Source organism: Hyperolius riggenbachi, chromosome 11 (genome assembly GCF_040937935.1).
Source record: "Hyperolius riggenbachi isolate aHypRig1 chromosome 11, aHypRig1.pri, whole genome shotgun sequence".
NCBI classification, from domain to species: Eukaryota; Metazoa; Chordata; class Amphibia; order Anura; family Hyperoliidae; genus Hyperolius; species Hyperolius riggenbachi.
Window position 1 is genome coordinate 131,905,363 of NC_090656.1, and position 24,842 is coordinate 131,930,204.

Genomic DNA, 24,842 nt, shown 5'->3' on the forward strand with positions numbered 1-24,842 from the left:
AGTTTAAAGGACGTACAATACGAATCCTGAAAAAAAAGTTATGTACCGCTTTCAAAGAGCATTCCTCTTGGGAGACCATCCGTGCCCTCCCTTTCACTTTTAAATGCTTTATTGCCTATCTCCAAGCTCCAGAGCAGACCCCGACCCTACCCAGGGTCGCCTTATCTCATGTACATCAGGATCGCCGCTTTAAATTTATTCCTGCGCTGTCCGTATAGTAGCTAGTGCGGCTGCGCAGGTCTTGAGCTCTGTCCACCTCGTGCCCTCACTCCTGGCAGTCTCGGAAGGGGCATTTGGGCGGGATCACATGACAGTCATGTGATCCCGCCCACATGACGCGTACCAGACTGCTGGGAGAGAGGACGCGGTGTGGACAGAACTCAAGACCTGTGCAGCCGCACTAGCGACTATACGGACAGCGCAGGAATACATTTAAAGCGCCGATTCTGATGTACATGAGATAAGGCGAAACTTTTCTTTCAGGATTCACATCGTAAGTCCTTCAAAGGGATTGGTCGACATGTCCCTCGCCGCAGCTCCGCTCTCAGCTGCCAGCCCGGGGTCCATACCGGTTCGTAGGTCGACCTTGCAAGTTCGTCCTTTACTGCGCCGCTGTAAATCAAGTCCACACTCTGGACAACGCGGACTTTGACAGCGGCAATGGCGCAGTAGAGGACTTTGGGAAAAGGTTTAGGAGGCGCCCGGTAGAACATAATGATATAATCACTCTATACGGTAGATACAGCAATCAATAAAAAGAATTGGTGTGGTCCTACCTTCTAGTTGTCCCTTTTCGGGAAGTATACAAACGAGATTTTTTCTTTTTTTTTTAAATTCTATTTATTTTGCACAAGACAACGCGTTTCACGGTTAAAACCGCTTCCTCAGGTCAGTAACGATGCCTTTAAAATTATAAGAGAACACACAGCGCTCAGACACAATCAATTTTCAGCTTATCATAAAAAACACCATAAAAACAAAATATAATATAAAACATATTGTGTCACAGCAAAATATATACATATAAGGGTATATAAAAAATCAAATATATATATATATGTATATATATATATATATATATATATATATATATATGTGTGTGTGTGTGTGTGTGTGTGTATATCTACACACACCTATACACAATACGTTATAAAAAAAAAAAATACATTTACAAAAATACATCTAAAAATGCACGCAGAGTACTCCCATGTGTGTGCCTATATACATACCAAACTTTACGCATCTAGATAAGGATTATGGGAGAAAGATCATATAAAAGTAACAGGGACAATGTAGCAATGCGTTTTATGCCCCATGCCTTATCGGCATGGGGCATAAAACGCATTGCCACATTGTCCCTGTTACTTTTATATGATCTTTCTCCCATAATCCTTGGCCTTAAATTCACTAAGCTTATCTCCTGTCTTTAATAACGTTTCTAGAGTTGTTACCATAGTGATAAGGCATGTAGTATTCAGGGAACATTTTACCTCAGGCAAACCTAAAGTTAACTCTTCTGTCTTTAAAATAACTCCAGAATTCTTAAGTTAAAGACAGGCTGTTAATTAACTGCGTGTGAAAATAACTACAGAGGAGGTAACAACTACAGAGGAGGTAAATTAACTACAGAGGAGGTAACTTAAGGAATGAAGAGATAAGATAGCTCTCTCACTGCGTGGTGGTAAGTTTTCTCTTGCCTTATTATCTCCAGCATAATCTTAGTGAATTGAGGCCAATGGCCTCAATTCACTAAGATCATGCTGGAGATAATAAGGCAAGAGAAAACTTACCTCCACACTTGAGAGAGTTATTTTATCTCTTCATTCCTTAATTTCCCTCCTCTGTAGTTAATTTACCTCCTCTGTAGTTAATTTACCTCCTCTGTAGTTATTTTCACACGCAGTTAATAAACAGCCTGTCTTTAACTCTGGAGTTATTTTAAGGATTGAAGAGTTAACTTTAAGGTGGCCATACACTGGTCGATTTGCCATCAGATTCGACCAAAAGATAGATCCCTCTCTGATCGAATCTGATCAGAGAGCGATCGTATAGCTACCTTTACTGCAAACAGATTGTGAATCGATTTCAGCCTGAAACCGTTCACAATCTGTGGAGCTGCCGCTGCTGCCCACCCCTTTGCATACATTACCTGCTCCGCCGGCGCGAGTCCCCCGGTCCACCGCTGTCTTCTCCGCCTGGTTCCGGCATCTTCTCCGCATCGGCTCCCGGCTGGCATCTGCGTACAACTTTCTGTCACTCCAGTGACAGCGGAAGTTCAAATAGAGCGCCCTCTATTTGTACTTCCGCTGTCACTGCAGTGACACAGGAAGTTATGCCGGATGCCGAAGCTGATGCGGTAAAGATGCCGGGACCAGGCGGAGTAGACAGCGGTGGACCAGGGGACTCGCGCCGGCGGAGCAGGTAATGTATTACTGCTGTATTGCATCGGGTCATCAGGCATTCGAACGACGCTATCGACGCACTCCCGACCCGCCGGCGGCCAAGAAAAATCTTCCGCACGGATGGATCGACGGGAGTCGACAGGAACGATGGTTTTCTGATGGAAATCCATCGTTCTGTTAGCGGTGTGTGTGGCGATTTCACGGCCGTTTCGATCACTGTGATTGAAACGGCCGTATTTCGCTGGGAAAATCGTTAGGTGTATGGGCCCCTTTAGGTTTGCCTGAGGTAAAATGTTTACTGAATACGACATGCCTCATCACCATGGTGATAACTCTAGAAACGTTATTAAAGACAGGAGATAAGCTTAGTGAATTGAGGCCAATGGCCTCAATTCACTAAGATCATGCTAGAGATAATAAGGCAAGAGAAAACTTACCTCCACACATGAGAGAGTTATCTTACCTCTTCATTCCTTAAAGGGGAACTGAAGAGAGAGGTATATGGAGGCTGTCATGTTTATTTCCTTTTAGACAATACCAGTTGCCTGGTAGCACTGCTGATCCTCTGCCTCTAATACTAATAGCCATAGCCCCTAAACAAGCATGCAGCAGATCAGGTGTTTCAGTGGTTCAGACTTATAAGTCTAATCTGACAAGACTAGCTGCATGCTTGTTTCTGGTTTTAATCAGATACTACTGCAGAGAAATAGACCAGCAGGGCTGCCAGGCAACTGGTATTGATTAAAAGGAAATAAACATGACAACCTCCATATACCTCTCTCTTCAGTTCCCCTTTAAGTTACCTCTCCTGTAGTTAATTTACCTCCTCTGTAGTTAATTTACCTCCTCTGTAGTTAATTTACCTCCTCTGTAGTTAATTTACCTCCTTTGTAGTTATTTTCACATGCAGCTAATTAACAGCCTATCATTAACTCTGGAGTTATTTTAAGGATTGGAGAGTTAATTTAAAGACAGAAGAGTTAACGTTAGGCTTGCCTGAGGTAAAATGTTTCCTTAATACTACATGCCTTATCACCATGGTAACAACTCTAGAAGAGTTATTAAAGACAGGAGATAAGTTTAGTGAATTGAGGCCAAAGAGAGTTATCTTATCTCTTAATTCCTTAAGTTACCTCCTCTGTAGTTATTTTCATACGCAGTTAATTAACAGCCTGTCTGTAACTTTAGAATCCTGGAGTTATTTTAAGGATTGACGAGTTAACTTAAAGACAGAAGAGTTGACTTAAGGTTTGCCTGAGGTAAAATGTTTACTGAATACTACATGCCTCGTCACCATGGTGATAACCATAGAAACGTTATTAAAGACAGGAGATAAGCTTAGTGAATTGAGGCCTATGTCAGGAGAATCCCGGCGTGCAGTGGGTATGCGTCGGGATTACCTCAGTATTGTACCAGCGGTCTCTGGTCCTTAACCAGCTGGGCGGTATGGACGAGCTCAGCTCGTCCATTACCGCCGGAGGCTGCCGCTCAGGCCCTGCTGGGCCGATTTACCTGAAGTAAAAAGCAGCACACGCAGCCGGCACTTTGCCAGCCGCGTGTGCTACCTGATCGCCGCTGCATGCGATCGCCGCTGCAGCGGCGAAAGAGGGTCCCCCAGCCGCCTGAGCCCAGCGTAGCCGGAACAAACAGTTCCGGCCAGCGCTAAGGGCTGGATCGGAGGCGGCTGACGTCCATGACGTCACTCCGCTCGTCGCCATGGCGACAAGGTAAGCGAAACAAGGAAGGCTGCTCATTGCAGCCTTCCTTGTTACTTCTGGTCGCCGGAGTCGATCAGAAGAACGCATCCGGAGCGCCCTCTAGTGGGCTTTCATGCAGCCAACTTTCAGGGCTCGTTTCCACTATCGCAAATTCGCATGCATCCAACGCATGCGGATTCGCACATGTAATGCAAGTGGATCGGCCTGTTTCCACTGTAGCGTTGTTGAGGTGCGTTTTTTTCAGCTGTGAAAAAAACGCACAAAAGAGCCGCAGAGTGGAATGCATGCGAATCGCATGCAATGTATTTAATAGGGAAATCACATGCGGTTTCCCCATGCTTTTTTTGCCGCGAATTCGCATAGGTGCCAATGTAAATTCACACAGGCAGTGACATGGTTAAAATCGCATATACCCTCACCTATGCGAATTCGCGGGAAAAAACGCATGGAGAATCGCATCCGCATGCGATTTCATCAGCGGTGGAATCCAGGCGTTTCCGCACTGCAATAGTGGAAACGAGCCCTTAGTTGGCTGCATGAAATAGTTTTTTTTTAATTAAAAAAAAACCCTCCCGCAGCCGCCCTGCCAATCTTAATAGAACGCCAGGGTGGTTAAAGGGGAGCTGTTAGGTAAAGGGTCTCAGAGAAAAAAAACACATATATCAGTAGCTAAAGATTGGCTGTACTTACATTACATATGCATTTCACTGTCCACGTTTGGATTTCACAGAATTTTTATATAGTATTTGCAGAGAATGATGTTCCTGACAGCTCATGGCAGGTTCCATGTTTGTCTGTCTCCTATGAAGCCAAATGTGTCGTCATGTCCTCCCTGCTTCCTGATGATTCGACTCAGAAAAAAGACAACACTACTGTGCAGTGAATATTAATTAGCCATGTGGCTAGGAACAATAGCGGACTCATGCAGTATACTCTGCCTGGAGATTTTTCAGTGCTGTGAGCTGGACTGCGTTACACGCTGTTGTAACATGAGCCTGTAACTTCTCACTAGCAGAAGAGGGGAGGACCCAAGGTGGGAACAAGCAGCCCCAGAATGCTTTGCAGTATGGTATGCGGCCTCTCGGCCTCTTAAGAGCTTGGGTCTAACAGCCTTGCTGTTCAGCACACATCAAAAGTAAGAGAGATTTTTACTTTCAGTATTGCCTTTTTGGCTTTCTTCTAAACTGTTTAACACAAGAGAATAGAGGTTTAAATTAGCTTTTGCAGCCTGACAGTTACTCTTTAAGGGGGCAGAGACTGCTGGTACTTAAGTGGTTAAACTCGGCTGAGGTGGCTGCTAAAGACTGCCTCGGGTGAGAATAGCATCCCCAATACATTGACGAGAGATGCAGAATGCCGGATCATCTCGCCCAATCACAGTTGTTGTTCTCTCCCTGCCTCCTCACTCTCTATCTCTCCCTCCTCAGTCCTGTGCTGCAAATTGTCCCTTTGCCACCCTCAGTAGTGATAGAACACATTGCTAGCCTTCTGGCTAGTGATGTGTCTGTACAGTCTCGGCTACGAACTGTAACCCATGTTCTGTCCACTCCATATGCCTTGGAAACATTAGTAACTGCCACAAGAAAGGATCATCAAGTGTCTGAGGACATGAAGAAAAGCAGGCACAAAACCCTTTTTTTTTTTTTAATTAACTTTTAGTATTTTTCTTGCCTGTTACTTACCATTTTAGTCAAGATGCTCATCTGATAATAAACATATATGTGTGTGTTAGGGGCTTCTAAAATATGTTGACCTAGATCTTTATTTGTGTATGCTTAGATGGATGGAAGCGGAAGTGGAACGTCGCCACCATCATTGTTAAATGAGTATTCATTACGGGGCAGTGTCTCCTCGTCAGGAACACGATGTATGTATTAAATGAGTGTATTCAAATGACTATATAAAGCATGCTCTCCATTTCTTACAGTGTGACTTATAATGCTCCGATAACTCTGGTCTTTAATAGGCAGAGCTGCTCAAAAAAAAAATCTAAATTAATCCAACAACCATGCTATTTCGGTTTTTGAGGTTATCTTGTAGAAAAGCTGCCCTTGTTTGTCTGTGAGTCAGACATTTCTAATGTTTAGGCAAGATTGAGGGCCAGTGCACACCAACAAGCGCTAGTGTAATCGCAAACGCTCAAATTTGAAGTAATTTTTCTGAGCGATTTTTCTAATCATGCCTAGCTATTTTTGGTGTAGAGTTTTTTTATTTTTTTGTTACAGTAGAGCTGGGACTGAACAGCTTCTGTAACAAAAACACTTGGAAAATCGCTCTGTTCTGGTGCTTTTCAGAGCGATTTTCCACTTTCCTATACTGACTGAGGTTGAATCGACTCAGAAATCTGCAGAAATTCTGCAGGACCCGCGTTTGCGTTTGGGAAAAAACACATCGCTCTGGTGTGATCCATCCCATTCAAATACATTAGCCAAGTGCTTTTGAAAGCGCTAACATTTTTAAAAGCGCTCACAAGTGCTCTTGGTGTGCACCAGCCCTCACACTTGTCTCCTTTTCTGTGTGTTTTCTGCACTGGAAAACTGAGAACCAATGTTAATCAATGGGCTAGTGCACGCTTGAGTGCGTTTTTCACACGCAAAAAATAAACTGACTGCAGTGCAGCACTGCTTGTATTTTCTCTGTCAATTTACATTCGCATCTGTGAAGAAAAAAAAAACAGTTTTTTCCCACATACAAACATACATGGTATGCAGAAAACTCATTTAGGCCTGGTGCACACCCAAAAACGCTAGCAGATCCGCAAAATGCTAGCAGATTTTGAAACGCTTTTTGTTATTTTTATGCAGCGTTTCAGCTAGCATTTTGCGGTTTTGTGAAGCGTTTTTGGTGTAGTAGATTTCAGATATTGTTACAGTAAAGCTGTTACTGAACAGCTTCTGTAACAAAAAACGCCTGCAAAACCGCTCAACTGCCGTTTTTCAGAGCGGTTTGCGTTTTTCCTATACTTAACATTGAGGCAGAAACGCATCCACAATCCAAAAAATGCCTCACCCCGGGAGTATGCGTTTCTGCAAAACGCCTCCCGCTCTGGTGTGAACCCCCCCCTTTGAGATACATTGACCAAGCGTATCCGCAGCCGCAAGCGGCTGCAGAAACGCTGAAAAAGCCGCTCGGTGTGCACCAGCCCTTAAAAAGGTATGCAGGTTGGAACGTGACTAATCATATATATATTTTCTACTGATTTGGATTTACTCAGTTCCAACCTGCATACCATTTCCATTTAATATGCATGCAAGCTGGAAATATTAGCATCTCATTCACCATCTCTGTCTGAGAGGGAATGATGTACCGTAAGTTAAATTACAGAAGTTTTTGGGAATTCTTGACTAAGCTTTCAAATATTACAATATTACCCCAGATCTTGATGAATAGAAGCATCATTATACTTTATAGACAGAAAACATAGGTTGAGTGGATGGCTCCTCCACAGAATTTTTAACAGGAGAGGCTGGTCCTGAATGATTCTCTAGCTCTATAAGAAATCCAAATTTAGACCCCTTTTACATTTGAGGCAGACTGTTGCGTTGTCAAAAACCGCTGCATCCCGTTGCAGAAGTAGTGATAGCCCTATCAGATGTATGTATCACATAGGACGCGATGCGGCGGGTCCCAGGATTGTAACGTACTGCATGCAGGGCTTTACCGGTCAGCTTGTGCAGTAACCCTGGAAGTTAGAAATACGTTCAATGGATATGGTGCCAGTGTTCTCCCCACACTTTTTTTTTCCAGCTGGGTGGCATGAAAAAGAAGCAGGGTGCAGTTAGGTGAGAGCATGCAGGGCCAGTGCTTCTATGCGCACCTCTGCTTACAGCATAGGAATAGGTGATGCGATGACAGCCCGGTGCTCACCCAAACTACACGGGTGGAGCACCCAGCCAAAAGAGCCTGGGGAGAACGCTGGGTGCAGTGCCATTGTTAAACATTGCACCACATCTTAGAAGAATACAATCAAGCAAGAAAAGCAAAGTTATGTCTACACACGCACACACACACGCACGCACGCACACACACACACACCTCTTTGTAATCAACTCTGGTATAGTTAACATTTTGGTATAGTAAACTACCTCTCCAGGTCCCAGCCAATGTCCATTATAAGTCTATGGGAGCAACGCCTAGTATAGTAAACCCTGATTTAATAAAACTTCTGTTGTAGTAAACATGTTTTTTAGACCCTACATGATGCTGTCTCTGGATAGGGTAAACAGTAGATGGCTCATTGGTCATATGTCCGTGTGAAATCCATGGTCCGCTGCTCTCTTCAGGCTGGTTGCAAGTGAGTTGATGCCTGATAACTTTGGTAAGACAAGAAGAATGATGCTAGATATACAGTACTGTTACAAATAAGCAGCCTGGGGAAAATTAGTAATAATGTAAACATAAACAAGAGGATGCAATCCTCCCACGGGGTTGTACACAATCCCAGGTATGTCTTCCCTTATTGGCGATGACACTCCTGGTAGCGTGTGGAGTGCAGTACAGGCTACTTTCATGTGTAGTGCAAGGAGAGTGGAGAGTAAAGGAGGCATCGATGCCACTCGCATTACAGATGCGAGTAGCTTATCATGATTGGCTACATTTTGAAGAAAGGCTCCATACTGTGCGAGCGCCCTCTCTCGCACTCTTACGCGTGCGCAGTATGGAGCCATCTGTCTTTGGGAGGACTTTTCTCCTGAAGACTTCCGAAGTCCCCCCACGGCGGGGGATTTGACTGGCGGAGCTGCTGCCACAACGAGGGGACTGGGAGAGGAGAGGGAAAGCTCATTCGGGCCCAGAGCTCCCATTAGCTTTAAGGAGCCAGTGTACAGAAGCAGTTAATAAATACAACAAAAATGCAGAATGACAGGCTTGGCTATAGATTTTAGAACCAAACTCTAGCATTATTCTTGTTCATGCTACCAGTGACAGGCTTGGATGGACAAGAATTATTGAGCTTTGGAAGTGCTGAAATGCCTTGTATGTTAGTCTTTCAATTAACATGGAAAATACAGCAGCTTATTAACCACTTTACCCCCGCGCGTACGTATTTCTCCGCCCCTTTTTCCATCCTTTAAAAACCAGGGACGGAGAAACACGTACTTTCCGCGTTCCCGACGCTGCCCGCGCTCCCGCTCGTAAACACGCCGCCCGCCGCTAGTAAAACCGCCGCCGCCCGCTCGCCCAGAGATCAATGAACGGGAAAATCCATTCCCGTTCGTTGATCTAAGCCCCACAATGATCAGCTGCTCTCCTATGGGCAGCGCGATCATTGTGAGAAAAAACTCACGTGTCCAGCCTCCTTATTCTTCCTCCAAGCTTCCGGAAGGAAGCTTGGAGGTCGCATTAAAACAAAAAGTTACTGTGGCCATCTTGTGGCCAAATAGTAAACTACACCCTACACATTTTTCACATACAAATAAATGACTTTTACACATAAAATTAACTCATTACCTCCCACACTCCCCATTTTTTTTTTTTGTAATTAAAAAAAAATTAAAAAATTTACAATTAAAAAAAATACATAAATAGTTACCTTAGGGACTGAACTTTTTAAATATTTATGTCAAGAGGGTATAACACTGTTACTTTATAAACTATGGGCTTGTAATTAGGGATGGACGCAAAACTGAAAAAAATGCACCTTTATTTCCAAATAAAATATTGGCGCCAAACATTGTGATAGGGACATAATTTAAATGGTTTTATAACCGGGACAAAAGGGCAAATACGTTTCATGGGTTTTAATTACAGTAGCATGCATTATTTAAAAACTATAATGGCCGAAAACTGAAAAATAATTATTTTTTTCCCCACATTTTTCCTATTTTCCCATTAAAACACATTTAGAAAAAAATAATTCTTGGCATAATGTCCCACCTAAAGAAAGCCTAATTGGTGGCGAAAAAAACAAGATATAGTTCATGTCATTGGGATAAGTAATAATAAAGTTATAGACGAATGAATGGAAGGAGCGCTGAAAGGTGAAAATTGCTCTGGTGGTCAGGGGGTAAAACCCTTCAGCGGCGAAGTGGTTAAAGATTAAAAAAGCAGAGTTGGTGTCAAATGTGCCATAAGGTGAGGGAACTGCTGACTCCGCAGCCATGTCTGTGCCTCAGAATCATGCTTTCATTTCACTGGATTTTATTGTGAGCCAATTACAGAGCTCTGTTCATTTTGACAGTTCACATAAAGTGTACCTGAGCAGAAGCTCGGGTACAAAATCACATACCTACCTAGAGGGAAGCCTCTGGGTCCTTATAAGGCTTCACAAGCCCCCCCAAAGGCAAAGATTACCGACAAGGGCTTGTTGGTAATCAGGTCAGGGTCACGCTCCTCTGCAAGAAAGAGAGCTACTGTACTGTGCCTGCGCAGGTATGGTCGTGCCGGTGCATTAAGCCAGAGCTGCTTGTGCGTGGCTCCATGCTACTGTGCAGGAGGAGCAGGCATGCTCGCGCAGCTGCTGCACGGCCACGCTCGTGCCAGAAGAGGCGTGCAGTCCGCGGCAGAGGACAGCATGGGAAGCCTCTGGAAGATCCAGAAGCTTCCTTCTCCTTAGGTAAGTAAGTGTTTTGAACCCAAGCTTTTAAAGTCATGTGAAAGTAAAATTTTCTAAGTAGGCAAACAAATGATTTCTAAGCCCTCAGATTTTCAGGCGAAAAAGTAAAATTTTAGCTCTTCTGTTTCACTTTTTATTCTTGGATTGTGAGAGAGGCTGAATGTGGTATAGATGAATGTATCCAGCCTAGAACAGTGGATCAGTTGTGCAGTTCTAGAATATAAGAATTCTAAAAAAAATACATTAGGTTTAGACAAAGGTAATTTTTTTAGCTCCCTTTTCACTCAAGAAAGCCTATTTTTCCCCACACCACTGCCTGTAACTGGAAGAACCTGGATTCTTCCAGCATTAGACAATCTCATTTTCCTGCTCTGCATTCCAAGATTCATTAGCTGAAACTGATAGCTTGGCTTCTACTGAGCTAGAATATCTCACTGAGAAAGGAGCTTTTGTCTGGAGTACTTTCTCACACACACTGTGTTTTTAAGAGTTTAGACCTTTTAATTCTCCAGCCTTTTTTCAAACCGTGAGACAGGACAATGAAATCTCATCACTTTGACACACCACAAGCATGCATTAGTATGTGTTCCAAACAGAGCCATAGTTACACTTGTTCACACTGCTTTGTCATACACTATTCCTACTTCCACCCTGAGCCATGTAAGTGCTAAACCCAATATACTTTTTTTTCTTTCTTCTCAGCAATGGATGTGGTTATTTATTTGATGAATGATGAACCTATTCCACTGTCATTGGAAGGACTTCCTACCATGACAGCTCACGAGTTGCACAAGATCATCCGTGAAGTCCTTGCACTCCCTGATATTGCCCAAGACGTGTTTGCTCTGTGGCTCGTCTCTCCATTCTTGGGTAAGTAACAGAAGTTGGTCACGGTCTGTAACCTCTATACCTTGGTTTGGTGACTAATGCCTTTTCTCAACTTTATAGAGGTCCAGCTGAAGCCAAAACATCAGCCTTACAAAGTCTGCAGACAGTGGCATGATCTGTTGGCACGATTCACTAATTTTCCACCCGAGGACATTCATCAAGGTAAACTGATGTTAGGCTTTTTAAAGATGCTGTACAACTTTTTCATATTTTGTATTGTAGCAAGTTAAAGGAGTGCTACAGAAGTACCACCCTGGTTTTATCAATGTTTGCATTTATTCTTTGAATACAGATTCCAGTCATACTATGCTTTAACAGTAGACATGAATGAGAATGTATCTCACGGTCTCCACATATACCGGTAATTCTCTGTAAATCCCTCCAGCCACATGCATTACAAATCTCTGTTGTCCCTCCTTCCACATGCATTACAAGTCTCTGTAACTTCCTCCATCCACATGCGTTACAAGTCTCTGTTGTCCCTCCATTCACATGCACTACAAGGCTCTGTAAATTCCTCCATCCACATGAGCCACAAGTCTCTATAGTCCCTCCATCCACTTCAGTGTTTTCCTGAGAATTTTTTTCCAGCCGGGTGGCATGAAAAAGTAGCCGGGTGGGGCGAAATGAGAGAATGGAGGGCCAGAGCTTCTCTGCACAACTTTGCTTACCGCAGAGGAGGAGGTGAGTCGATGACAGTCGGCTGTTCACCAAAATTAGCCGGGTGGAGCACCCGGCTAAAAGAACCGCCTGGGGAGAACACTGCACATGCACTACAGGTCTCTGTAACTCCCTCCAGCCACATGTGCTACAAGTCTCTGTAACTCCCTCTATCCACATGTGCTACAAGTCTCTGTAACTCCCTCCATCCACATGAGCTACAAGTCTCTGTAAGTCCCTCCAACCACATGTGCTACAAGTTTCTGTAATTCTCTCCATCCACATGAGCTACAAGTTTCTGTAACTCCCTCCATCCACATAAGCTACAAGTCTCTGTAATGGCTCATACACACTGGGTACGGCTGTTGCCGCAACCACGTGGCACGCGCGTGTTGCGGCGACAGGTCGCCCGTGTGTATGACGCGCACACCCCGAACCGTCGCCCGTCTGAACTTTCGCCAGGCGATTGACATGTTCAATCGCCGGCTACAGCTGTCGCCGCAACTTCGCCGCAACTGTCGCCAGTCCGCGTGTGTGTGCGGATTAGCGACAGGAAACGCAATCAAAGTAAATGGAGCATCCGGCTGGGGGATGCTCCATTCACAGACAGCTTCCGGCGCGTCTCTGCCTTTCTGGCGAGACATGTGGGCAGCTGTCGCCGGCACGGAGCTGTCGCTCCCTGGTCGCTTATAAACGTGCAACGAGGGACATTTGTCCCCCGTGTGTATGTAGCTTAACTCCCTCCAACCACATGTGCTACAAGTCTCTGTGACTCCCTCCATCCACATGTGCTACAAGTCTCTGTAACTCCCTCCATCCACATGCGTTACAAATCTCTGTAACTCCCTCCATCCACATGCGTTAAAAGTCTCTGTAACTCCCTCCAGCCACATGCGTTACAAGTCTCTGTAAGTCCCTCCAGCCACATGCGTTACAAGTCTCTGTAAGTCCCTCCAGCCACATGCGTTACAAGTCTCTGTAAGTCCCTCCAGCCACATGCGTTACAAGTCTCTGTAAATCCCTCCAGTCACATGAGTTAGAAGTGATTGTAAGTCCCCCCCCATCCACATGTACTAAAGTCTCTAAGTCCCTCCATCCACATGAGTTACAAGTCTCTGTTGTCCCTCCATTCACATGCACTACAAATCTCTGTAAATTCCTTCATCCACATGAGCTACAAGTCTCTGTAGTCCCTCCATCCACATCAGTGTTTTCCTCAGAATTTTTTTCCAGCCGGGTGGCATGAAAAAGTACCCGGGTGGGGCGAGATGAGAGAATGCAGGGCCAGCGCTTCTTTGCACAACTTTGCTTACAGCAGAGGAGGAGGTGAGCCGATGACAGTTGGGTGTTCACCAAAATTAGCCGGGTGGAGCACCCGGCTAAAAGAACCGCCTGGGGAGAACACTACACATGCGCTACAAGTCTCTGTAACTCCCTCCATCCACATGAGCTACAAGTCTCTGTAACTCCCTCCATCCACATGAGCTACAGGTCTCCGTTATGGCTCATATACATGGGGCACAACTGTTGCCACAAACACGTGGCACGCGCATGTTTGAGCGACAGTTGCCCCGTGTGTATTACGCGCGCACCATGAACTGTCGCCGGATAGTAAAGTTGCCGTGCGATAACTTCTGTCTCCGCAACTGTCGCTAGTCCGCCACAAGTACTGCGTGTGTATGCGGACTAGCGACAGGAGACCAAGGCAAGTAAATGGAGCATCCGGCCGGGGAATGCTCCCTTCACAGACAGCTTCCACTGCGTCTCTGCCTTTCTGGCAACAGCAGACAATTGTGCCCCGTGTGTATGAGCCTTATTAGGCTCATACACACGGGGCACAACTGTCGCCACAAACACGTGGCACTCGCATGTCTGTGCGACAGTTGCCCCATGTGTATGAGGCGCGCACCCTGAACTGTCGCCGGAGACAGCTGTTGCCGTGCAATTGAAAAGTTCAATCGCCGACAACTTCTGTCTCCGCAACTGTCGCTAGTCCGCCACGCGTACTGCGTGTGTGTGTGTGTGTGTGTGTGTGTGTGTGTGTGTGTGTGTGTGTGTGTGTGTGTGTGTGGGCGGACTAGCGACCGCTACCCACAGCCAGAAGGGAGCTTCCGGCGGGGGGGGGGGGGGGGCAAACTTTCGGCGACAGCTTCCACCGCATCTCTGTCCCTCTGTGCAATGTGTGTACAGCTGCCGCACAGAGGGACCTGGCGACGAACTGTCGCTGCTTTTTTCTTTCTTTCTTTTTTTTTGTCTCTTGTCTGCTAGCAACTGCAGACATTTGTGCCTCATGTGTATGAGGCTTTGGTCCCTCCAGCCTCATGTGCTACAAGTCTCTGTAACTCCCTCCAGCCACGTGCTACAAGTTTCTGTAACTCCCTCTCTCCACATGTGCTACAAGTCTCTGGATTTCTTACAGTACAAGACTAACCTGCTGCAGTTCCACACTGCCCTTGCTCATGCAAAGCAGGAATACTTTAGCAAGCTCATCGGAGCACAAGCTTCCAATCCCCGGTGTCTTTTTGGCACCTTCAACTCCCTGCTTAAGCCCACCCCCCACCTTCTGTTTCCTCCCTCTTTGCCACAGATTTAGCCACCCACTTCACCAACAAAATAGTCTCCGTCAGGAAATATTCAATCTTCACCTCCCACCTGCTCACAACCAACTCCTCCTCCACCCTATCCTCCCCTCACCTCCTTCACTCCTACTACCACTAAGGAAGTCAACCACCTGCTGCAGACTTCCCATACCACTACCTCCCCCCTTGACCCTATCCCTTCTGATCTACTTCAGCCTCACTTCACGAATCTGGCCCCAGTCCTCACTACCCTGTTTAACCTCTCCCTATCCACAGGCACCTTCCCCTCAGACTTCAAGCAGGCCACAGTACTGCCCCTGCTCAAGAAACCCTCCCTCGACCCCTCGCTACCCTACAACTACCGCCCGATCTCCCTCCTCCCCTTCGCCTTAAAACTCCTTGAGCGTCTGGTTCACAAACGCCTGACCCAGTACCTCAATGCCAACTCACTACTAGACCCACTGCAATCTGGATTTCGGCCTGCCCACTCAACGGAAACGGCTCTCACCAAAGTGGTCAATGACCTTGCCTTAGCTAAAGCTGAAGGTAAATACTCCATTCTCCTCCTCCTTGACCTTTCAGCAGCTTTTGATACAGTAGATCATCCCCTACTCCTCCAGTCCGTCCAATCCATGGGCATTCACGATCTCGCCCTGACCTGGCTTTCATCCTACCTCTCCAACCGCTCCTTCACGACCTCCTTCACTGAGTCCTCGTCCACCCCCAACCACGTCTCAGTGGGAGTCCCCCAAGGTTCGGTCCTTGGCCCCCTACTGTTCTCCCTATACACATCCTCCATTGGCAAGGTTCTCTCCTTCATGGGTTTTAACTATCATCTGTATGCAGATGACACCCAAATCTACCTCCACACCCCTGACATATCCACCACTACCATGAACAAGGTCTCCTCCTGCCTATCTGCCATCTCCTCCTGGATGTCCGCTAGGTTCCTGAAACTAAATCTAGACAAAACGGAATTTATGATCTTCCCACCCCGGTCATCCCTGGACCTCCCAGATGTGCAGGTCACTGTTAACCACACTACCATTCGCCCTACCTCTCAAGCCCACTGTCTGGGTGTCACCCTGGACTCCGCACTCTCCTTCACTCCCCACATCCAAAACCTCACAAAGTCCTGCAACTTCCACCTTTGTAACATCTGTAAGATTCGCCCTTCCCTGACCTCTGCCACCACCAAACTCCTCATCCATGCCTTCATAATTTCCCGCCTCGACTACTGCAATGCCCTTCTGTCTGGTCTCCCTATGACCCGAATAGCCCCACTGCAGTCCATCATGAATGCGGCAGCCAGAATTATCCACTGCTTCCAATGCTCCACCAGGGCGGCTACCCTCCGTAAATCCCTTCACTGGCTTCCTATCCAGTCCAGAATCAGATTCAAGCTATTGTGTCTGACCTACAAATCCGTCCTCAAAACCTGTCCAACCTACATTTCTGATCTTACTCAGAGATACACACCAAGCCGCTCACTCCGCTCCTCCAATGAACTGTGCCTGACCGTCCCCCGCATCACCCAGTCCCATGCACGCCTCCAAGACTTCTCAAGAGCCGCTCCAACACTATGGAACTCCCTACCTCCACGCATTAGAGCAGCTTCCTCCTTCAACACCTTCAAGAAGGCCCTCAAAACTCACCTTTGCACTCTGGCCTACCACCCCTCACAATTGCTCTAAACCCGCAGCTGAACTCTGGTCCCCTACCTTTTGTGTCCCTACCTCTCCCTCTAGATTGTAAGCCTTTGGGCAGGGTCCTCCTCCTTTTGTGTCCTACCTGATCATGCACCTCCATTACTGTGCACCCATGCTATGTGCAACATGCCAATATGCACTCATGCAATGCCGTTACTGTAGTAACATAGTTTTCAATGGCAATTACCACCCTATTATGGCAGAAACACAGTTGTGAGGTACATTCTAAATTACGGTACATTTTTCCTAGCATTGTCTTTAAAGGGACACTACAGCGACAAAAAAATTGTAAAATTTAAAATATGCAAACATCGAGAAAAGACATTTTTTCAAGAGTAAAATGAGCCATAAATTACTTTTCTCTTATGTTGCTGTCACTTACAGTAGGCAGTAGAAATCTGAAAGAAGTGACAGGTTTTGGACGAGTCTATCTCTTCATAGGGGATTCTCATGGATTTATTTATTTCCAAAAGCACTTAGTGAATGGCAGTTGCTCTGTCCAACTGCCAAAAAAAACTCAGTAGCGAGCAGAGAAGCTGCCCATCATCATTGTTTAAATCCTTTTTAGGGAATATCTTTATAAAGAATAAAAGCCTTGCTGAGAATCCCCTATGAAGAGATGAATTAGTCCAAAACCTGTCACTTATGTCGGATTTCTACTACCTACAGCATGGATGATCTTCGTGTCACTGCCCTGAAGGGCGGCTTCAAAACGTCAAATGACCGATTAATAGCAGAAACAAAATTTATAAATTGGTTCAAAGCTGTGCAGAAGGGTTTGAATAAGGACAACAACTTTCTATATTGGTATGAGATTGATGATATATGAACTGTCTCAGCCACTCTAGCTGAACTTGTGAACTAAGAATTTACGATACCTCTGGGTCAATCCTAATACCAGGTCTGTGAGCAATGGAGTAAACAAGGATCCTTATCTTACCCCATTTAGATGGTCTGTTTGTATTAAGGCATCTTAATGACGTATTTATGCTTGAAAAAGATATCTGTTTTCCCTTTTGATGTTGCATGTATATAAGCTGTCTGTACCACCAGCTTGCAAACTAACAGGATGTAAACCTAACGAAGGCTGCAAGGCCGAAAGCTTGTTTATTCTTATTCATTTGTATAGCTGTGGTCAGTGCGCTCCTCTGATAGAGTTAGAAGATAAAATCCTATGAGCAATAGATTTAATTGATTCTGTATATAGTGATGGATCGCTTCATCATGGGGGGGTATCACCACCCTGAAATAGATACTAATGATTAAAGGTGGAGCGCTCTACATCACATATACCATACATCAGCTGTAGAATTGACCCAACTGTCTTGTCAGACTAGATATACCTAATATACAGTAAATTCACAATGCCAATGACGTAACAAGTTAATCCAGTCCCCCTGAGAAAAAGTGGATAAATATGTAGGATATCCAATATCCCCCTGCAACAATAACACTGGTATATTCCTGCACACCAAAGCACAGTTCCACCACGTAATGTTAGTCTTTCTATTGGCAAGTTGCAATGTCCTTCATGATACAAAAGTTCCAACACTGTTCCTCTCACTGCACTGGACAGTCTTCCTGATAAAATACTCTTACCAGCAATCGTGGCTGATTCACTCACAGATCAGCAGAAAGGCATGTATATAATTGTAGTTCCTCCGCCGGGCGGAGTGTGGAGACGCTAGAGGTGGAAGGCGGCGGTCAGGACGTCCTTTTTATATGCGCATTCAAATCTTTTACATTGTAAGTGCACTACTTATGCTTTTAATTATTAAATACGGAGTTACGCTATGTTGGCTTGTTTCTGAGTCTTAAAGGTCCTAACATCTTGACCACCAAAGGGACGAATATGCCTTACTAGCTGGTCACCATGAGGATCAGCCACTACGTCCGGTGAGCGAGCAATTCACTTACTTTTGTTCACAGAGGTGCAGACACTTGTGTGGAGGTGCACGTGGAGTCAGTTTTGGCATATGGGCTTGACCAGTTGGAGCTGTATCACGCTATGTATTTATGTTTTCTGAGTTTAATCCAGGAGGAGGCTACTTGGATGCGAGGAACTACAATTATATACATGCCTTTCTGCTGATCTGTGAGTGAATCAGCCACGATTGCTGGTAAGAGTATTTTATCAGGAAGACTGTCCAGGGCAGTGAGAGGAACAGTGTTGGAACTTTTGTATCATGAAGGACATTGCAACTTGCCAATAGAAAGACTAACATTACGTGGTGGAACTGTGCTTTGGTGTGCAGGAATATACCAGTGTTATTGTTGCAGGGGGATATTGGATATCCTACATATTTATCCACTTTTTCTCAGGGGGACTGGATTAACTTGTTACGTCATTGGCATTGTGAATTTACTGTATATTAGGTATATCTAGTCTGACAAGACAGTTGGGGCCAATTCTACAGCTGATGTATGGTATATGTGATGTAGAGCGCTCCACCTTTAATCATTAGTATCTTATTCATTTGTAGTTAGCCAATAAATGGTATCATCCTGATTTAAAACTTTTTGCTACTACCTACTGTAAGTGGCAGCAACATAGGAGAAAAGTAATTTATGGCTCATTTTACTCTGGGAGAAAACTTACTTCTTAGTGGCTGGATGGTGTACTGGTTAAGGGCTCTGCCTCTGACACAGGAGACCTGGGTTCGAATCTCAGCTCTGCCTGTTCAGTAAGCCAGTAATTCAGTAAGGAGTTCTTTGGGCAAGACTCCCTAACACTGCTACTGCCTACTGAGTGCACTCTAGTGGCTGCCTCGCAAGCGCTTTGAGTCCGACAGGAGAAAAGCGCTATGCAAAAAAAAGGTATTATTAAGGTATTATTATTTATGTTTGGACATATTTAAAATTTTAAAATTTTTCACCATAGTGCCCCTTTAATGCTGGAGTTTTGTAAAGCACTATCAGATTTTTGGATGATATTGTATAGGTAAAAACAGAACCACAGCATGATCGCTCAAGAAACCTTATCATTGCAATACACTTGTACATTACAGAATTTGTCAAGTCTAACATTACCTGAGCGGTTTATCAATGAACCATTTTGTAAATACATTAACATATATTTAAGATGAATCAGCTGATTTTCAACTTCACAACATGAACAAGTTCTTGACAAGAAGAAAGCCAAAATATGGTGTGGCACCATTTGTAAATATCCTTTGTACTGTGATTTTAGCATGGTTGTCAATATTTGGTATAACCTCTGTTTGTGCTTTTCATATTATGCATTGGCTACAACTACATATGGTACATATGTACATATGGAACTTTTTATTTCGTCAGTTGACACTATCACATGTACACATATCCTGTACCTCTTGCCACTGCATCTACCCTGGCTCTAAGCCTCTTCTGGTTTCCTGCTCCTTTCAGTCCCCGCCCCCCAATTCCCCAGTAGTTCTACCCGGCTGACCTGGGAAGCAGCTGTTGATGCCCTGGATGCAGCTGATGGAGCCGGACCCTGCCACGTGGTAGGTTTAAATTGATTGGTCCATTTTTAAGCTGCATATATTTGCATAAAAGTTTGCATCAACTCGGAAGAATTTGCATACCTTTGATCATCCCTGGTGATTAATGCAGCTACATGTGCAGGGGCCCCGCGGAGCAGCTGGGTAGTGATTATTGGAGAAGAGAGGGGGGGGCAGTTGAAGTCTGCCCTGGGGTTCTTTAAACCGGCCCTGCTTACTTCAACATAGGTTATTCAGCAGCGCTTCCTTATATTACTCCTCCACCAGATATCAGTCACCCATCAGGAGTGCGACTCACCTATTTTATATGCTACGATCACAGTAGCACATACGCTTGTGGGGCATTAAATAGGTTCCCCTCACCTTCCACGACACATCTCAGACCAAATAAGCAGGGAAAACAGCGATATTTCAGACTCTGAGCTCATAGAGCATTCCTCTCACACCTTAAAACATGAAGCAAAAGCTCCTCATTGCGCAGTATAGTTAAAAGTTTAAAACACTTTATTTAAAATTGCACTCACGTGGTATTTGCAGTGTATATCAGCTTTTGGAATTGTTACAGCGGGTTCCACGCTGCGCGGTCTCCCGGGCTGACCGCCGCGTTGATTCCCCCTTGTTGTACGGTATCCCCGGCTGCACTGCCCTTGTTCCGGCGTGTCCACTGTGTCGGCAAGACTCCTCCCTACCAGTTTCGTCATAAAGTATGACTGCTTACTTGTTCACTGTATTTCCTGTACTCTGGAAAAGTCTTCTCTGATTCCTATAGTAGTTTTGCTGCATCATCAAACAGGATCACTTCCACCTTCCCCTCTACCTTGGATAGAACATGCTGCTCCCCAGGAACCAAGCAGCATGTCTGTGCAATGATTGTTCGCATACTGTCATCTAAAACAAAGCTTAGGTTCTTCAGTACATTTGTGTATTGTATTCTGTGAGTTTACATTTTAACTGCAGCTGTTAAAGATAACCCAAGGTGGTTTCTAAGAACTCGAATTAGCACACAGAGGCTGGGTCTTCATATACTGCCCAGCCTCTGTTGCTATACTGATCCCCCCCAGGCCCCCCTGCGTTCTGCTGTGCCCCCCCTTAAATCATCTGCCGAGCTGTCTACACGCAGCCAGCTGTTTACCTTCTATCTGTCACTCTCGCCGCTACCCTGCCTCCTCCATAGAGCCAGTCCCCGCCCGCGTCCCTTCCCTCCCCGCTGATTGGAGTAAAGGGACACGGGCGGGGTCCGGAGCTATAGAGGAGGCGGGGGAGCGGCGAGAGTGACAGATAGAAGGTAAACAGCCGGCTGTGACGTGCTGCGTGCCGACAGCTCGGCGTATGATTTATGGGGGGGGGGGGGTAAGCAGAGCGCAGGGGGGCCTGTGGGGGGATCAGTATAGCAACAGAGGCTGGGCAGTATATGCAGACCCAGCCTCTGTGTGCAATTAGCGTTCTTAGAACCCACCTCGGGTTCTCTTTAAAGTACCCCTGAACTGAGTGGATCTGTGCAAGCAACTATATCTGTCTGAAGATAGGGCTTAGACCTACATCACAGCATCCTTCTTACCTCTCTGCGTCCCCTGGGGTCCCCACAATCCTCCCCATAAATATTCCACTGGGAAGCCCGTTGAATATGGATGAGGAGCAAAAGGCCGTTTTTCTCCTCTGTCCAAGTTCAGCCCATCCTACTGAATGCCCCTTTCCCACCCAGTTTTCGCCAAGTTTCTGCCCCTTTGCACTCCCGATAAAAGAGCAAGCATGTATTCAATGCGGATTTGCTAGGCTCACGCATGCGCAGTACATCTGATTTTGCAGGAAGGGTTCTGTCATAGACGCGCAGTCAGTACATGTAATGGTAATGGAGGAGATGATTTTCTTACTGCGACATCGGGTGAACGGGACCATGTAGGATCAAGACAGGATGCTGGACTGACTCTGCAGGAGGCAAATATATACTAAATATATTTCACCGGTTATTTTTTATATATTTTACTGCATCTGTTGACACCTTTTATAATCAAACTAGAAGAAAGGTGATTTTGTTTATAGTGTACTTCAACACTCGTTATCTACAGGTAGGATTGCAAGATGAGCAAGAGCTGTGTATTTATCTCTCTAATTTGTTCTTTTATCAGATGAACCTTGCCTACAGTTTCGCAGAAATATTTTTTTCCACAAGAGTCGTGAACTTCAGGTGAGATTAAACATTACGGCATTGTAACAAAGCATTTGAATTTGAACAGTGGCACACTTGACATGTTAAAAAGCCTGAGAGCGGAATGCAAACTTTTTCACACTCTGTTCCAAACTAAAAGAAAATATGTGCTCTCATTTCCACATTATTGAGGCAGTGGGCATCATTTACAACTGAGTCCCGATTATCCAGAACTCAACTAACCCGCTATCTCAACCAACCAGCACAAATCTTTAGATGACATTGGAGCCAATCGGGGTCTCCTGTACACACAATGTATTCTTGTCCTGACAGGCCATAATGGCCGCTTAAAGCGGATCCGAGGTGAAAAAACGAACTATAACAAGTAACTTGTCTATATATCTTATCTAAAGTTTAGATAGTTTAAACAGCAAATCTAGCTGTAAACAGCTTTAATAGAATATGATTATTTCTTCCTGTGATACGACAGCAGCCATGTTGTTTGTAAACCTTACACAAAAGCAAGCTTATCTGTATCTTGAGCAAAAAAACCTAATCCCCCCCCCCCCCACGCCTCCCTCCTCCCCTCTGCCTCTGAAATCTCTGACTAGTAATACCTCCCCCTCCTCCTGCCCAGACTGAGCTCCCATGAGCCCTTGCTACTGTCTGAAAGTGTCTTGGCTCTCTAAAAACCTGTGGGTGTGGCTTGTTTAGTTTATAGGGAATTACAGTATTAAATAAATAAAAAAAGTATTTGGCTTGAGGAATGCCCTATAAGCAATAGGAAAGGAACACAATTATGCAATGTGTAAAAGTTCATCTCGGATCCACTTTAACTAAGTTTAACCCAACATTTATACCTAGCTACAGTTAGCCTGGAGCTTCCACTATTCACACCATGCAATTTGAACAAATAATGTCTGCATAATAATAAGTCTCTGGCTCCCATCAACTATGTATTGAGACATATCTATATCCTATGGGAGAAGAGTGCTTTACAAATCTTATTGTATACATAATGTATGAGTATTCCTTTAACTTATTTGTTGCTTTTGTTAGTTACTAAGTGTCTTCAGGAACAACTAAAGAAAATCTGTAGTTGAAAATGCCTGTTATTCTTTAGCTATACTATGACTTAAATGTTGTACAAGCAACTCTAACAACCTCAGAATAAAAACTATTTTTAGCCAACTAAATTAGTATTTATGTCAAAATTATAGCAGAGGGAAAATATAGTGTGTGTGTGTGTATGTTATTTATTTTCTTTGTACAACATTGATTTCTTTTTTTATGCTGTTATCTTTTGGTAAGTAGATCTCGAATGAGGATGTTTTACGGCTGTTGTATGACGAAGCAAAATACAATGTTCTTGAGGGCAGGTACCCTTGTGACTTGGAGGACTGTGAATTGTTGGGTGGCTTAGCTTGCTGGCTAGAGCTGGGGCCATATAACCGAGAGCAACATACACCTTCCACCTTAAGGTATGGCTTTCCATTTATTATTGCTGAAAGCATGTGCAATGTATACTGTAACATTGTAGTAAACAAGGTTACCTTTGCAGTTCACATTCCCATACCCAGTCATACCCACTCGGAATAATGTCCTCGTGTGTGCGCACAGATAAACTGCATATTCCATATTGGCAGGACAGTGAGGATAGGTGAAGAATGTGGGTCTTTAGAAAGGGAAAAAAACAATTCTATGCAGCAGTGAATGTTTGTTTTGGTGGGATTTAGTAGGATCACATTTCTTGTTGCAGGAAAAACAAACATTGGCACTATGGCAGACAAAGGTGAAGTGGTGGGTTGATTAGCGTGCTCTGGCCAAATAAACATATAGGGCACTATCCTGCGTTTCGCAATCTGATTGCTAACGGATCGCAATATGCATGGTACAGTAAAACTAATGGAAACGGCAGCGGCAATTTCCATTAGTGTGATCCGATTGCGTTGCGATTTTTGCTCAGTGTAAAATGTGCTTCTGGTCCCTAAGTACAGCCATTAACTTTCCTGGGTGGAATAATATTTGAGTCAGTAAGAGGGTCAAATATTGGGTTTGACTAATACATGGGGTTGACTAATAGTTAAAGATATACGGTAGCCTGTCTAAAAAAAAAAAAAAGTTTATTACTGTTTTCAGTATTTTCACGAACAGTAGTGCAAATATATTTTCCAATAAAGTAGATCAGAACTCAGGACAGAAGGAAAACAGAAATAAATGCAGCCTGTATATATTTAGAGAGTTTAGCCTGTTTAGGTTTCTTTTCTTGTAACTCAGTTTTTATTGAAATTTTTTTTTTTTGCAGAATACCAAAAACACAGTAATGGCAAATGAGGTTTACAAACATATTGAGGGTTATCAAGATGTCTCATTAACCACCCTGGCGTTCTGATTAAATCGCCAGGGTGGCTGCGGGAGGGTTTTTTTTAAATAAAAAAAAAACTATTTCATGCAGCCAACTGAAAGTTGGCTGCATGAAAGCCCACTAGAGGGCGCTCCGGAGGCGATCTTCCGATCGCCTCCGGCGCCCAGAATAAACAAGGAAGGCCGCAATGAGCGGCCTTCCTTGTTTTGCTTACATCGTCGCCATAGCGACGAGCGGAGTGACGTCATCGACGTCAGCCGACGTCCTGACGTCAGCCGCCTCCGATCCAGCCCTTAGCGCTGGCCGGAACTTTTTGTTCCGGCTACGCTGGGCTCAGGCG

General features: G+C 44.8%; 1 protein-coding gene across 1 annotated transcript in view; it reads left to right on the forward strand.

Annotated features, from left to right (window-relative positions):
• The window catches only part of FRMD8 (FERM domain containing 8), a 70,347-nt gene that overhangs the window by 1,509 nt on the left and 43,996 nt on the right, over nt 1-24,842 (forward strand). The window contains exons 2-6 of the mRNA XM_068259598.1: nt 5,900-5,987; nt 11,376-11,543; nt 11,622-11,723; nt 22,118-22,176; nt 23,452-23,618. Of these exons, the coding sequence (XP_068115699.1) occupies nt 5,900-5,987; nt 11,376-11,543; nt 11,622-11,723; nt 22,118-22,176; nt 23,452-23,618 (584 nt within the window). The remainder of the gene's footprint in view (nt 1-5,899; nt 5,988-11,375; nt 11,544-11,621; nt 11,724-22,117; nt 22,177-23,451; nt 23,619-24,842) is intronic.